This window comes from Sceloporus occidentalis, unplaced genomic scaffold, assembly GCF_023333645.1.
Source record: "Sceloporus occidentalis isolate IW3139 unplaced genomic scaffold, rSceOcc1.0.p SCAF_101, whole genome shotgun sequence".
Classification (NCBI taxonomy): domain Eukaryota; kingdom Metazoa; phylum Chordata; class Lepidosauria; order Squamata; family Phrynosomatidae; genus Sceloporus; species Sceloporus occidentalis.
The window spans coordinates 1,048,785-1,062,287 of NW_028317081.1; the positions used below are offsets into that span (position 1 = coordinate 1,048,785).

Sequence of the window (13,503 nt, forward strand, 5' to 3'; positions counted from 1 at the left end):
ATATAACGGCGGGTATAAAAGGTTAAAAGCCATTACCTGCATCTCCATCATGGGTTTTTGGAACGGGAAAGAGTCGTGATTAATGCACCATAAGATATCATTGTCTTCGTTCTCGGACGCCGTCATCAACAAAACACCTGACCAAAAAGAAAAGAACATTATCGGTTATATCTCCCCCGATGACCCGAATACTTATGGATCTAATTGTAGCCACAGAAACTCTTAATAGATAATTCTTTAATCAAAATATTACTCATTCATATTTTTTTAAGGAAATGCTTATTGGTGGCAGTTCATATGCTTCGCCTGCAAGAAAGCTCAATCAAAGCTCTAAGTGGAACAACATCTTTAATATACAAATATATTCTAAAGGCAATCAGAATGTGACTTAAAATCACAAAGCGTAAGTCTGTTGATGGGACATGAATAGAAAGTTACAAGCCGTGTTCTCACCATCGCTGTAGAGAGCCTTGTGCACCTTGGAGGGCTTTTCTACCGTCGAGGAAGCAGAAAACCCCGGAGGTAGGCGAACATGCACCAACGTCAGCATGCAGGGACGGGCCGCCGGCTGCTTGAACGGCATGGTGCTAAAATACAGCCGTACTCCTAAAGTCAACCGGGGAGACAATTAGTGCAATAATACCAGACCCAGAATGTGTAACGAGTGCGATCTGCTAGAAGACGAAAGGGACTAACACAAAGCCCATCAAACCCACAAACAAAAGAAAACTGCCACATTAATAAAGGGGTTTATTCACTAAAGCCAGTGGTATGGTTTCAGCTCACTCGCTTCACTATCAATATGTATAATGCATGGTCCAGGGAGACTGAAGATATCTCGCAATTCTAACCAACAAAAACTTTTATTAAGTTGAAACTAAGAACTGGTTTATGTAGTTTTGTTGGATGAGGAACATTTTAGCTTATATCTGATTTCTATTCCCAAGGAACCAATAACAGGTAACAGGTAATGGTTGTAGGAACCCTTAGTTTTTGTAGAGAGCTACTTCTCCCTATTTTATTTCAATTACCCCTACTACTCCCTTAGATTGTAAGCTCAAAAGCCCACCATTAACTTTCTATAGAAGTGCCAGGCTCTCATCTCCTGATGTATCTCTATGTATTGACGTATATTTGTTATGTATGTGATAACTGCCCCATTTAAATTGTACAGCGCTGCGTAATTTGTTGGTGCTTAATAAAACACCATACATTATATCTACGCTGCCTTTTTCACATTTACCGTGAATAACGTATACATCACGTTGTGGCTAGCGAAATATTAATGTGCGGCTCATTCCTTACAGGTAACGGCTTTAGAAAACTGACCTGCATGTGTCACCGCCAGCAAGTGGCAATTCATAGACTCGGACTTCTCGATCACTGCTATATGAACAATGGGCTTGAAAACCGAGCGATCAATCGTCCTACAAAAGGAAGTCAGAAGAAATCAAAACACGGCCATGCAAAGCACATAAACGTTTTCCTTTATCCAACTCCCCCTAGTGTTTTCCATCAAAGGAAGGTGGAATACGTTCTAATATCGGTCTAAGAGACGTCCACGCAGCCAGGAACAAGACGTCATATGAATGCCGGCAGACGATTATTCCGTTACCTGGCGATGTTTCCGGCTGCCGAGAGGATAGAGTTCTGAGACACGGACGCGACCCTGCTCATTCCGTGACCATCGTGACCCAAATCGTATACCTACAATCACACAAACATCGCTTCTCTTTAGAGTTTGTCCCTTGGAAGAGGACTCAAAACTACAGAACATGTCAGAGACACTACGTGCAGCATCCATCCAGGGACGGCAAGCCAAATAACACATTCGGCTCACTTCCAGTCATATCCAGAACCAGCTAGGCTGAACGCTGCATGCGGGGGTCGATCTTGCCCCCGGTGCGCATGTGTAAAGCACTTCCCTGCCACTGATTGGGTGCTTAAGCTATCATCAGAACATGAATATCCCCATTGATTTCATTGGAAAGCCTGTACCACCACTGATTGACAGCTTCAACAGCCAATCAGTGGCAAACAATCCATATCACGGGAGAAGCAAATTCTCTTAGGTCAGCGGTTTACTTTTCCCCCTTGTTTTGGAAGAATACTCACAGTACTTTAATGCGCATTCATCTAAAGGCAGGAGTGCCAGGAGCATTAAACTGTCCCTTTAACCCTTCGAAAGTAGCCTGAACATCTCCATTCAATGAGTTTAGGAATTCGTGCAGTTGAAAGCTCCTCAGCTGTGCACGGGATCGTATTTTTTACGGGTGGAAATAATTTTACGTATCAGGACACGACATATCACATATCCCGGGTACGATATTACCTGCAGCGTGCCTTTCTCCGAGCGGGTATAGAGGATGTTTCTCGAGTTGTCTATGGCAATTTGAACTATGGGATCTGGGAAAACAAGATGATTAAAAGAATTTGGTAAAATGATTATTCCGAAAGTGCATTTTGCGACTTCATGAGACCCTGTCGGTAACTTAACGGCTACTTAGCCCGGCTAAGGGCTACCTAGCCCATTTAAACCGAACACGTACCACGCGTGGGCTTTCCAAGAGCCAGGAAAACATTATTTAAACTGAGACGCTCATTATGAATATTACACCCCAGAAAGTTATTGTTTCGTGTCTGAAATAAATTATGAGAGGATAAACATTGAAAATAACTATCCTGAAACAGGAGAACACAAGTCTCAGCCAGCGTTAAAGCAAGAATCACGGAGCCTCGTCTTTACACCAGGGCATCGTTACCATTTACAGATTACATTCTAGAACCGGCCTGGGTAAAGCTTTACATGCGCAAATAACAGATCCAGACGTGTTGAGCAGCTGCCGTCCCACGTAAGCCACCCGATCGCTGCCAATTCACTCACCGTCTTCGGAGAACGTGAACTGCAGGACCGAAGGCACAAGGAAGGACAACGTGCTCTTCGAATGGTTGATTTTCCGGCATCTTTGGCTAAACCAACCAGCCTCGGCCTGAAGAACGTAAAAGAAACCGAACCGTTAGAGGGACCACCGGATGACGGAAGGGCTATTTGGGAAAGGGGCATTTGTTGTTAGCAGCACATGGGTATCACAGGTCTCAGGGGCGTAAAGGGGGTCCTAAGAGGTCTCATGGATGACATGGTTATTTTTCAGCTGTTGCTGAACTACAATTTTGATAATCCACAGCGTGCCTGTGGGGATGAAGAACGTTTAATACGATCACGACGACTTTCACGGGCCTCGTAAATATTCCATAGACCAAGCACGTGTGTCACGGAAAGCGCCGGCTTTCTAGCACCCTTTGGGATCTACTCGGTCCAACAAAACACATTCTGGTGCCGTAAGAGCTAGATGTTTTTGTAGGCATCAGTGAGGGGTCAGAGGTCGGTACCGCGCTTTAGGGACACTGGCGGTAGCCATGACACAAGCAAGTCTTTCCAGCGGTTCGTGTTGCGACCCGACGTTTGCATTGTGTACGTTAACGCGGGGTATGGCTGTACTCATTTAGTATACCAGTGGCTCCCGAGAAGCCAGCAGTGTACGCTGCATGATACGGCTCATGCACAGTGCTTTCCTCCTTGTCAGGACGGCGCACAAACCTTAACAAAATAAAGCGGCATCAAATACCTAAAAACAGTACCATATCCGCATATATCCATCTAATGTTCTTGGGGTTATACTTGGGGCAAAAATCTATTTTTACTATTTTTATTTTTTTATTATTATTAATGAAATATATACTGAGGCAGCCAGGAAGCTTTTTGGGCAATGTGGGCTGGGGGTCTCGTCAGAACTCCCTAGAAGTCTTGCTCTGGCCAGCGTTGGGACCGGCTTGAGGTCACAGATGTTTTGGATGAAATATCTGGGCATGCAAAGTGTTACCCAACTAATTTAAAAAGCTGCAATTCAGCAAAATTCTGATTTTTTTTGTATATGTGATCTGTAACGTGAAAGTAAATTAGGATTTATGCTCAAGAACGCCTAAAGCGGACTGCTGATCCACCGATCCTGGCACTTTTTCCATAAACAAATTCTTTGAAAGAAGAAGAAAAAAAACTAAACAAACCAAAAAAAAAACAAAAACAAAAATACAAAAAAATAAATAAACCATAACAAATTCTACTCACTTGATAGGCTACTTCGTAGAGGCATCCATCCTTCCCGGACAGGAAAATGCGGCCGTGGTCAGTGGAGGTTATGGTTAATAAATAGGTGTTGTCAGTAGGTAATGTGTACAGCGGCTCTGGAATCAGCTGGATCCCACCAGACAAGCTGTCGTTCAGATTACCTAAAGATCACAACAAAAAAAGGGCTTATTACACAAAACGCAAGGGCCGGGTGACACAGAGCTGCTGCCGACATGCCGTTCCAGGATCCCGGTCAGCAGCTTGCGCCGCATGTTCCGGATTATATAATAACAACCCCCCCCCCCCCCCCGAGTGCTGTATACAGTAATGTAGACTATTATAGACACATAGACCTGGATTATTCTCCATTAAACTCCCTGCATCTATAAAGCTGGAGGCTGCCGTCAGTCACATGATATTCCAGGTGACTTTCCCTGCTGTAACACCACACTGAGCCGACGCTTTACGGCAATGCTTATGAAGTCCATTCGCATTACTCAGAGTCCGGCCGAGCTGTTCTTTTCTTTAGTGGCGGCGTGATAACAGATCTAGAACATATACACGCGGACAACATGCAGCTGCCTGAAAACGTGGATGGGAGCCGCACGTTAAGCGTATTGACACGTCACGCAGCGGCTGCCGTTATTAATATAGTCCGGCTATTTCTAACAATAAAAAAGCCATTGTTTTAGCAGGAACGGGTTAGAGGAGGTGCTTTGACCCATCACCGTACTTCCAATAACGTTCAGCAAGAATAATTAAGCCTCCGATAAAAAGGGTTTAACGAGCGCGCGATTACATGGGGAGGAGAAGGGGAAAGAGTTTTGGACGGTCAGACACCAACCTGCTTGCAGACCGGTTAAGCTCACGCCGAGGATGACGATATCAACAGGAGTCGCCAGGACAAGCAGGTAATGGATATGAGGATTGAAAACCCCTGAGAAACATGAAAAAAAAATTACTTAGTAACAGTTTTCATTACTTTATAGGGAGGCTGCGCTAAGAAACAAACAGCTGGAAGTCCTCCGGACTACAACTCACAGCTTGAAACCACGGTAACCGTTACAGGCATTTAGAGACCGCGCACAGGGCTTTGGTTTATTCTTATTAAATAATATTAAATATCTAAATAGAATTAGAAAATGAAGCGGTCGCTAAACTTCACAGAGCTCCAGCACCGCCACTCACCTGCCTTCGGCCGCACGAGTCCCACAGAGAGGATGGTTTCACTGAGGCCATCAAAGTAAGCCAGCTCGCTCCTGCGCGTAAACACAGAAACGGGGAGAAGTGAAAGCTCTAGAATCATTCGCATCGTTATCAGAACCGTTACTCCCGCAGTATTATCACACGCATTCTATAAGTGTGAGTAATACGTTACTCCTGCAATATTATCACACGCATTCTATAAGTATAATGTAAGTAACATGTTACTCCTGCAGTATTATCACATGCATTCTATACGTGTAATGTGAGTGATACGTTACTCCCGCAGTATTATCACACGCATTCTATAAGTATAATGTAAGTAATAGGTTACTCCTGCAGTATTATCACATGCATTCTATAAGTATAATGTAAGTAACATGTTACTCCTGCAGTATTATCACATGCATTCTATAAGTATAATGTAAGTAACATGTTACTCCTGCAGTATTATCACATGCATTCTATAAGTATAATGTAAGTAACATGTTACTCCTGCAGTATTATCACATGCATTCTATAAGTATAATGTAAGTAACATGTTACTCCTGCAGTATTATCACATGCATTCTTTGTTGGCGATGGCGTATAGGGGCACTGGACTGTCATACGCGGCCGCCCCCCCATATAATAGCACTTAGAGGGGTAATAAAAATGGTCCATTAGTAACGCACCCGTCTTCGTAGTTCCACATGAATATATCGCTGTCGATGGTCAGCCAGGCCCTGCTGATCTCCGGAAACACTCCCATCATACAGTTACACTGCATGCCTGAGGACGGCCGATGTAAGGAACACACAATGCATTGCTTTTGGAGAAGCTGCAGCAATGTACCTGATCTTGTATTAGATCCAGATATTTTTATGCTTATCCCAAGCATGTTTAACTCCTCGCTGTTTTAGCCCCTACCACATATGCTGCAGGCTGTCCAATTCATCTACTACCCTATGAGTAAGATAAAACTACATTACAGCTAAGCCTCTGACCCTCTAACTTTAGACTAGGACCTCTTGTTCTTTAATTTGAAATAAGTCTGCAAAATTAATCACACCAAAAAAATAAAAAAAACATTGAGAACAGTGGTCTTATCACCATAGCAACCAGTGGAATTGTCCAATCAGCAGTGACAGAGGACTTGTTGCTGTGCTAATGCCTGTTATATAGATTATGGCGAATCAGAAACCAGTTACCGATTCACTATACGAAGAGCTTATAGAGAACGTAACGTCCGCCCCGCTCCCAACAAACAATGGCGGACGAGGCGTTACAGGCCGGGTAGGATACGCGCAAACTGCTCGACCAGCTCCGGGGGGAGCGGGACCCTGCGGATGGCGCTGAGCTCTGGGAAGCTGGGGACGGACAGCAGGCCGGGGCCTTGGAGCGGGTAATCCAACTCGGACACTCCGGACATGGCGGGGCTATCTGAAAAATAAACAAACGCGTGAATGTTCAGCACCCGGCCGAAGGAAAACACATACAGCGTATCGGTCACAAGCCTTACGGAACCTCAGAGGTCGCTTCTCTTTAGAGGTCCCAAAATGGTCTAATAGATTGTAAGCTCTTTTGAACAGAGCCCTCCTTACCTCTTGTTTCTGTAAGTCAAACTTATGTTATATACTAATGTCCTGTTTACCGATGTACAGCGCTGCGGAATATGATGGCACTATATAGAGATAATAATACAGCTTAACTGCTGTGTGTGTGCGCATGAGATACACCGTATGTATGTGTGGGGGTGTGTGTATATATATATATATATATATTCTAACGCTGTACACAGCATCACGCAATTAATTTAACTCCTGAATGAGCATATAGGTGGCATTAATAAATCTAAGGCTGTGTTATATATATATATATATATATACACACACGCCGCTAAATAAAGCTTTTCTATACAAATGTTCTGCAAACAAACAATTTGTTTCATACACTGATACAGAATATACTAACTGCGACCCAAACAGTCATCACAGGTGTGTGTGTATATATATATAGCTGACTTTATTTTAGATGTTTTTTTGTTTAAATGGCAGAACCGGCTGCCTCACCCCACCTGTCCCCATACACCCCGTGCCCTCTCTGCCCCATAATATGCTGATAAGTACTCCTGTATCCTGATTGCTCCTCTGCCCTCCCCTCCGCCTGCTGATTGCCCCGATGACCTCTCGATTTTTCTACTGCCCACCTTTCTGCCTCTTGCCCCCTGATTACGTTGTTGCCCTCCTCCCTATCTCCCGCTCTACCCCATGAGCATGAACCCCGTTCTCCCCTTTCTTACTATGGACGGGCACGTTGAGCAGATCAGACAGGTCTGGGTAGGATCTGTCTTCCTGCAGCTGCCGGTCTATGAGTCTCCCTGCGGCATCCAGAGCCTCCTGCATGGCAGCGGCCGATGCTCCCGGGGCTCCGCTGGGCATTGTGGCCGACGGTCTGGGCGGCGGGACCAGACACCAAGATCGAGTCGCAAAACTCGGTTCAAAACAGCACGCGAACCGCGCAAATCCAGCGGCGCATGGACGCAGCCCTGCGGAGTGACGACATCTCCGGCCGCGAGGAGGGACTGCGTTGCAGCTGTCAAGCTATTGGCAAGCGGGACTTGTGCTGGAACGTCATACAGCTTGGAGTCTTTGAGGGCATTGCGACTCTCGCAGCCATCTTGGAAGAGGGCAAAACAGGCAGTCGCCTTTTAACTATTACACGGTAACACATGAATCTAACCCAAAGCAGAGTAGGCATTCCGGTACGCTGCTTCTACAACAACAGTTTTTTTAGGTTGGAAAGCGCGACATTTACTGTAACTTTGCAAGGATGTGCGAAACCGATTGGATTGGTTCTTGCTTCTACCCGTAGTGAGGTCAGGAAGTGCCTCAGAAAGGGGCGGGGATACGAGGTGCATCTGTTGTGCTGTACAGTCGTGCTTCCAGTGTACGGGGTGCTTGGAGTACCACTTATTCCAGGTATTTAAGACCTTTTCCGGATCGGGAGGGTGACGGGGGCAGAGAGAGATGGCTGTGCATGTCTCCATGTTACCGAATACTCATTAGTAACTCAGATACCTAACGTATAAGTGAGTGGGCTGCTTTCAGGCAGACATACCTCCCAAGTGTCCCTGTTAAGGAGAGACAGTCCCATAATGTCCCTCTTTGTTAACCCCTTACAGTGTTCTAAAGCCATGATAATGGATATTTTAACTGCAGAAAGTGTGCTCATGCTTTTAATTGTGTACATAAAATACGTTATTGTTCTAAAACTCTTCTCGGTCATAAAGGGGTTTATTCTCTAAAGGAAGAGCTGTCCAGAGCCTGGATGTATAATGTATTATTAAATCAGTGCAATCTCTCCAAAGGCTCTTCACCCATTAAACACATGATGCAGGGCCGGCTCATCTCTTCTAGTCGCAGGAACCCGACAGCCTTGGCGCTCTGTAAATAATAGTGGAGTGATGGAGTTACAAACTCTCCTGACAACCTTCCCATTAGTAAATACCCCCCAAAATGCTGTGGTACAGCCCAGTCCGCCAGAGACTCTCCTAACATCTCCCCAAAGTGTCCCTCTTGGGCCGTTCCAAGTGTCGGGGGTATGGGTAAGGCTAGTAATAAGAACAAGCGCCTTCTCTAGAGTCTGTGTCAAAGAAGTCTGTGCACACAATCCCCCGCTAAGGTTTCCATTGAGATAAAAGGTACAAGACTTTGTTGTCTGTATGTTCTGAGGGGGAGGGGGGAGTCGCTGTGAAACTGGTACGTCCTGGAGGTATACCGGTACGCTAATTATGTTCTTGTTTACTATAAAATCTAAAGTCTGGTGTTTTATTTTATAAAGATACCATAATGGATGACTCTGAAGACACCAACGTAGCCGCAGCCATGGGCTTCTCTGGGTTTGGTAAGCTCTGCCCTATCATTCTGTCGCTCTGTCCATCTTTCTAGCTATCTGCTCTTCATTCTCTTTTTTTATGCCTTTTCTTGTGTTACCATCCCTAAAAGATCAAGTGTCCTAAATATCCAGCGCAGATGGGGTTAATGTTGTAAATGACTATTGTAGCTGGAAATGGCTGATTTTTAATGGAATCTCTTCATAGACCCTTATCACTCCTGTGTTCCAGTGGCCCTTTATCACTCCCATCGCTCCTGTGTTCGTGTGGCCCTTTATCACTCCCATCGCTCCTGTGTTCCAACGGCTCTTTATCACTCCTGTGTTCCAACGGCTCTTTATCACTCCCATCACTCCTGTGTTCCAGTGGCCCTTTATCACTCCCATCACTCCTGTGTTCCAATGGCCCTTTATCACTCCCATCACTCCTGTGTTCCAGTGGCCCTTTATCACTCCCATCACTCCTGTGTTCCAATGGCTCTTTATCACTCCCATCACTCCTGTGTTCCAATGGCACGTTGTGTTCGCTGATCCATGTTTAAAAGGCTGATTGATGGTTAGAAAACCATTTTGCAATTATGTTACAGCGAGAAATGTCCTTGTTTTCCATGAAAACAACTAAGTGACCCCAAACTTTTGAATGTGTGTGTATTATATGAATGAGTGTTTAATAAGTGTTGTAGCTGAAAAAGATTCTCAAGTTTTCAACACACAACAATACTCGCTTTACGTTTTGTTCTGGTGGCAGCGTGAGAAGGTGAAATACTTTGTGGAAATGACTGTGCTGTATTGCCTTTATGAAGAAGATGCTCTCGGCACGTGTCTCTGTTTCTCCCCGTTGCGTGAACGATATTTCCGTGTTCGCAGGGAAAAAGGCGCGGACGTTTGATTTGGAAGCTATGTTTGAACAAACCCGCAGAACTGCAGTGGAGAGGAGCAAGAAAGCATTGGGTGCGTATTTTATAATCCTTGGTCTCGTCTTTTACTGGCAAAACACGTGAATTCTGTAATAATAAAAATTAATATATATATATTTTTATTTTCTCTCTCTCATGTCTGTCTGGCGGCTGCCATTTTTTCAGCTTCCTAAATGAGCTGTCCCTGAGACATAATATAAACCCTTTAATAGCCCACCGTGAAGATTCTACATAGTGACCAAATGTGTTACCCAAATTGCTCTAATACCGGTCCTCATGGAAACTTTGACTTGCCATTATTTAAAGATACCCTTAATTGAGTCACCTGCATTCAAGCAGGGATATCAACCATAACATACTGAGGGCAAAAGCACAAATTGGGAGTCTTAGATATGATCACCTATGCCTTTAGTGTTATGTAATAACTGAAAAATTCATTTTATTTTATTCATTCATTTTAATAACTTGAAAGCGGAAACGGCTTTTCTCGGGTGTGACCGTTCTTCTTAAACACACATCAAGGTCTTGGAAATTAAATTTCATATAAGAAAAATCTTCAGTGTGTCGCAGATTTTTGTTTTATAATGTAATTCATATTCTGCTGCTGCATCTACTGACCTGCATAACTATCATTCGCTCCTTTAACTTGTGAATGAATGAATATTTATATCTCGATAGAAGAGCGAGAGAGAGGGGAAGAGCATGCGACAAGCAAAGGTGCGGATTTAAAGGCAGGTGCTTCAAGTTCTGGACCTAGGTGCGGTGAAGCAAGCTCCAGGTAATGACGCCTCCGCTACGGGTATATTTCCACGTGGCCCAGTTATGGGTTCTGCTCACTAAGATCCAATATTTGTTCTGATTTCACAAAAATGCTCTAACTTTTCCAGCTTGATTTGTCATTGTTTATGTAAGAAATCATTCGTAATTTAAGAATATATATATATATATATGTATAACTCTAGGTTGACTTGTTAGCCTTTTTTCTTTTTCTATTATAAACTTGTATTGAGAGCCAGGGGTTTCTAGACGCACATAGAGACGGAATGAGAGAATACTTTTTTTGTGGACTAATAGTAGACAATGAGGGAAGCCAAAGATTCATTCTGAAGGTAATAACCTGAGAATCATTATTTTAGAGTAGCCTCCAGACCAAATCCGGGAGATGATAAGCAGCCGCTATGAGCCTCCGCAAATTACAATTACCGTATTTGCTCGATTATAAGACGAGGTTTTTTTCAGAGCAAATGCTCTGAAAAATACCCCTCGTCTTCTAATCGGGGTCGTCTTCTAATCAGACCTCAAATAGAGTCTGATTAGGAGACTAAGATCCAGATCCCCCGCACCGCTGCAGGGGACCTGGATCCTCCTGTCTCACCCCCCCCCCATCATACACACTTACCGGTGCTTCCTGCTGTATTGCCGGGGCAGCGGGTTGACGTCTACGCGATCCGCGTAGACAACGTCCGCTGCAGCCGGAAGGAGGTGTGGTTAGCAGCGGGGGTTGTCTGCGTCCGTCGCGCAAACCTTCCCCGACTGTCAGAGATCAGAGTTCCCCGCACCGGTGCGGGGAACTCTGATCTCTGACAGCCGGGGAAAGTATACGCGACGGACGCAGACAAACCCCCGCTGCCAACTCCACCTCCTTCCGGCTGCAGCAGAAGGCGACGTCAACCCGCTGCCCCGGCTGGAAGCACCGGTAAGAGAGGGCTGAGAGGGGAGGGGAGGGGAGAGTGTGTGTGTGTGTTAGTTAAATGGGGGTATAGGGTGTGTGTGTGTGTTAAATGGGGGCATAGGGCATTTCTGGAGTGGCGTTAAGGGGGCATTTAATAGAGCACTCTGCCTCCTGAAATGCCTTATACACCTATATGCCACTCTGCCCCATAATATGCATTTTAACCCCCTAAATGCCAGAATGGGATATAGGGGTATAAGGCATTTCTGGAGGCAGAGTGGCATATAGGGGTATAAGGCATTTCTGGAGGCAGAGTGGCACATAGGGGGTCAAAAGGCATACCATGGGGCACAGTGGCATATAGAGGGTTAAAAGGCATATCATGGGCCACAGTGCCATATTGGAGTGGCAAGCCTGGGGGCAGATGTGCGTAACTGGGGGACAGGTTGGAAAATACAAGAAATAAAAACAAAAAAAATATTTTTCTCAATCATAGCTTTTATTAAAAAAAATAGTTTACATGAATTAACATTTACTGGTAAAACTTTTTTCCTTTAGGGTCGTCTTATATTCAGGCTTTTTCTTTTTTTCCTAAGTTAATATTCAGATTTTGGGGGGTCGTCTTATAATCAGGGTCGTCTTATAATCGAGCAAATACGGTAGATTAGATGTTTCATCGAGATATCCGACCGGTAACTCAGGTTTTCCCCCCAAGGTGTTCTCATGAGTTGGCTCCCCAGTAAAAATAAACTTGGCAGTATTCTGACAAATTTAGTGAACAGTGAATTTGTTTAGCCGCTCATCTGTAGCGAGAACAAAAATTAAATGGCAAAAAAAAGTAAAATGTGTAAATTTGCTAAAAGATTGGATACCCCCTTAACTCTGCAGGGGGGGCCAGGCCTGCGTTTTAGAGCGCTGGTTGCTCGCACGATGGTGCTGATGAATGAATACTAAGATTGGGGGATACGTGAAATTAAAAAAACATATTTCTAGTGTAAGGTTTGCCATTTCTATTGGTTCTCACGAAGGTCGGGGCCACTATTTTAATATTAATAACCTTATTTTGCAGTTTAATATTTTCTGTTGCATTGAGCTGATCGCAGAGATAATCTAGAACAACATAATTCACTTCCTTACTATGATTTGAAGCAGATTTTTTTTTATCATTTTGTTTTAATGGCCCCTGAAGCAGTGATTCTGAGGACGACTCGGATGACGAGTTAATAGGACCACCTGCTCCTTCTCATATTTCTGAAGAGGATATGATTGGACCGCCCGTTCCTTCTAGCTTGAAGGACGATGATGATGATGATGATGAAGAGGAGGAGGAGGAGGAGGATGATGATGATGATGATGATGGAGATGATGATGTAAGTGTAATCGTCTACTATATATGTAATGCATTACGCACTCTCCAGCACTGATATGGTTAAGTTATAGATATGTGTTTCTAACCTTTTAATTTGTTTAAATGAGAAGTATCATTAAAAATAAACAATGTTTCATGTAACCCAAATATAGGTTTCTATCCAGCGCATGGCTAATCTATTGTGTTATATGTTACAGAATATATTTATAATATAAATTCATATAATATTTTAGAGAGTTCTATAATCAATCAATAATTGAATTGGTTTTGTGTTTCCCCCACACCTTTAAACCGTATAAACCATTTTATTATTTCTATCGAATTGTTATGTACTACTTGTGTG

At 44.0% G+C, this 13,503-nt stretch overlaps 2 protein-coding genes across 2 annotated transcripts in view; one reads left to right on the plus strand and one right to left on the minus strand.

Annotated features, from left to right (window-relative positions):
- LOC149283773 (nuclear pore complex protein Nup155-like) overlaps positions 1–7,713 on the minus strand; it is a 28,180-nt gene extending 20,467 nt beyond the window's left edge. The window contains exons 1-12 of the mRNA XM_089497291.1: positions 7,611–7,713; positions 6,614–6,751; positions 6,004–6,100; positions 5,315–5,385; positions 4,965–5,063; positions 4,127–4,287; positions 2,885–2,990; positions 2,333–2,406; positions 1,616–1,707; positions 1,330–1,427; positions 454–606; positions 37–137 (exon numbers count right to left, since the gene is read on the minus strand). Coding sequence (XP_089353417.1) covers positions 37–137; positions 454–606; positions 1,330–1,427; positions 1,616–1,707; positions 2,333–2,406; positions 2,885–2,990; positions 4,127–4,287; positions 4,965–5,063; positions 5,315–5,385; positions 6,004–6,100; positions 6,614–6,751; positions 7,611–7,713 — 1,293 coding nt within the window. The remainder of the gene's footprint in view (positions 1–36; positions 138–453; positions 607–1,329; positions 1,428–1,615; positions 1,708–2,332; positions 2,407–2,884; positions 2,991–4,126; positions 4,288–4,964; positions 5,064–5,314; positions 5,386–6,003; positions 6,101–6,613; positions 6,752–7,610) is intronic.
- Positions 7,714–9,156: 1,443 nt separating this feature from the next.
- The window catches only part of LOC149283774 (WD repeat-containing protein 70-like), a 106,670-nt gene continuing 102,323 nt past the window's right edge, over positions 9,157–13,503 (plus strand). The window contains exons 1-4 of the mRNA XM_089497275.1: positions 9,157–9,214; positions 10,070–10,153; positions 10,798–10,897; positions 12,981–13,161. Of these exons, the coding sequence (XP_089353401.1) occupies positions 9,160–9,214; positions 10,070–10,153; positions 10,798–10,897; positions 12,981–13,161 (420 nt within the window). The 5' untranslated portion in view covers positions 9,157–9,159. The remainder of the gene's footprint in view (positions 9,215–10,069; positions 10,154–10,797; positions 10,898–12,980; positions 13,162–13,503) is intronic.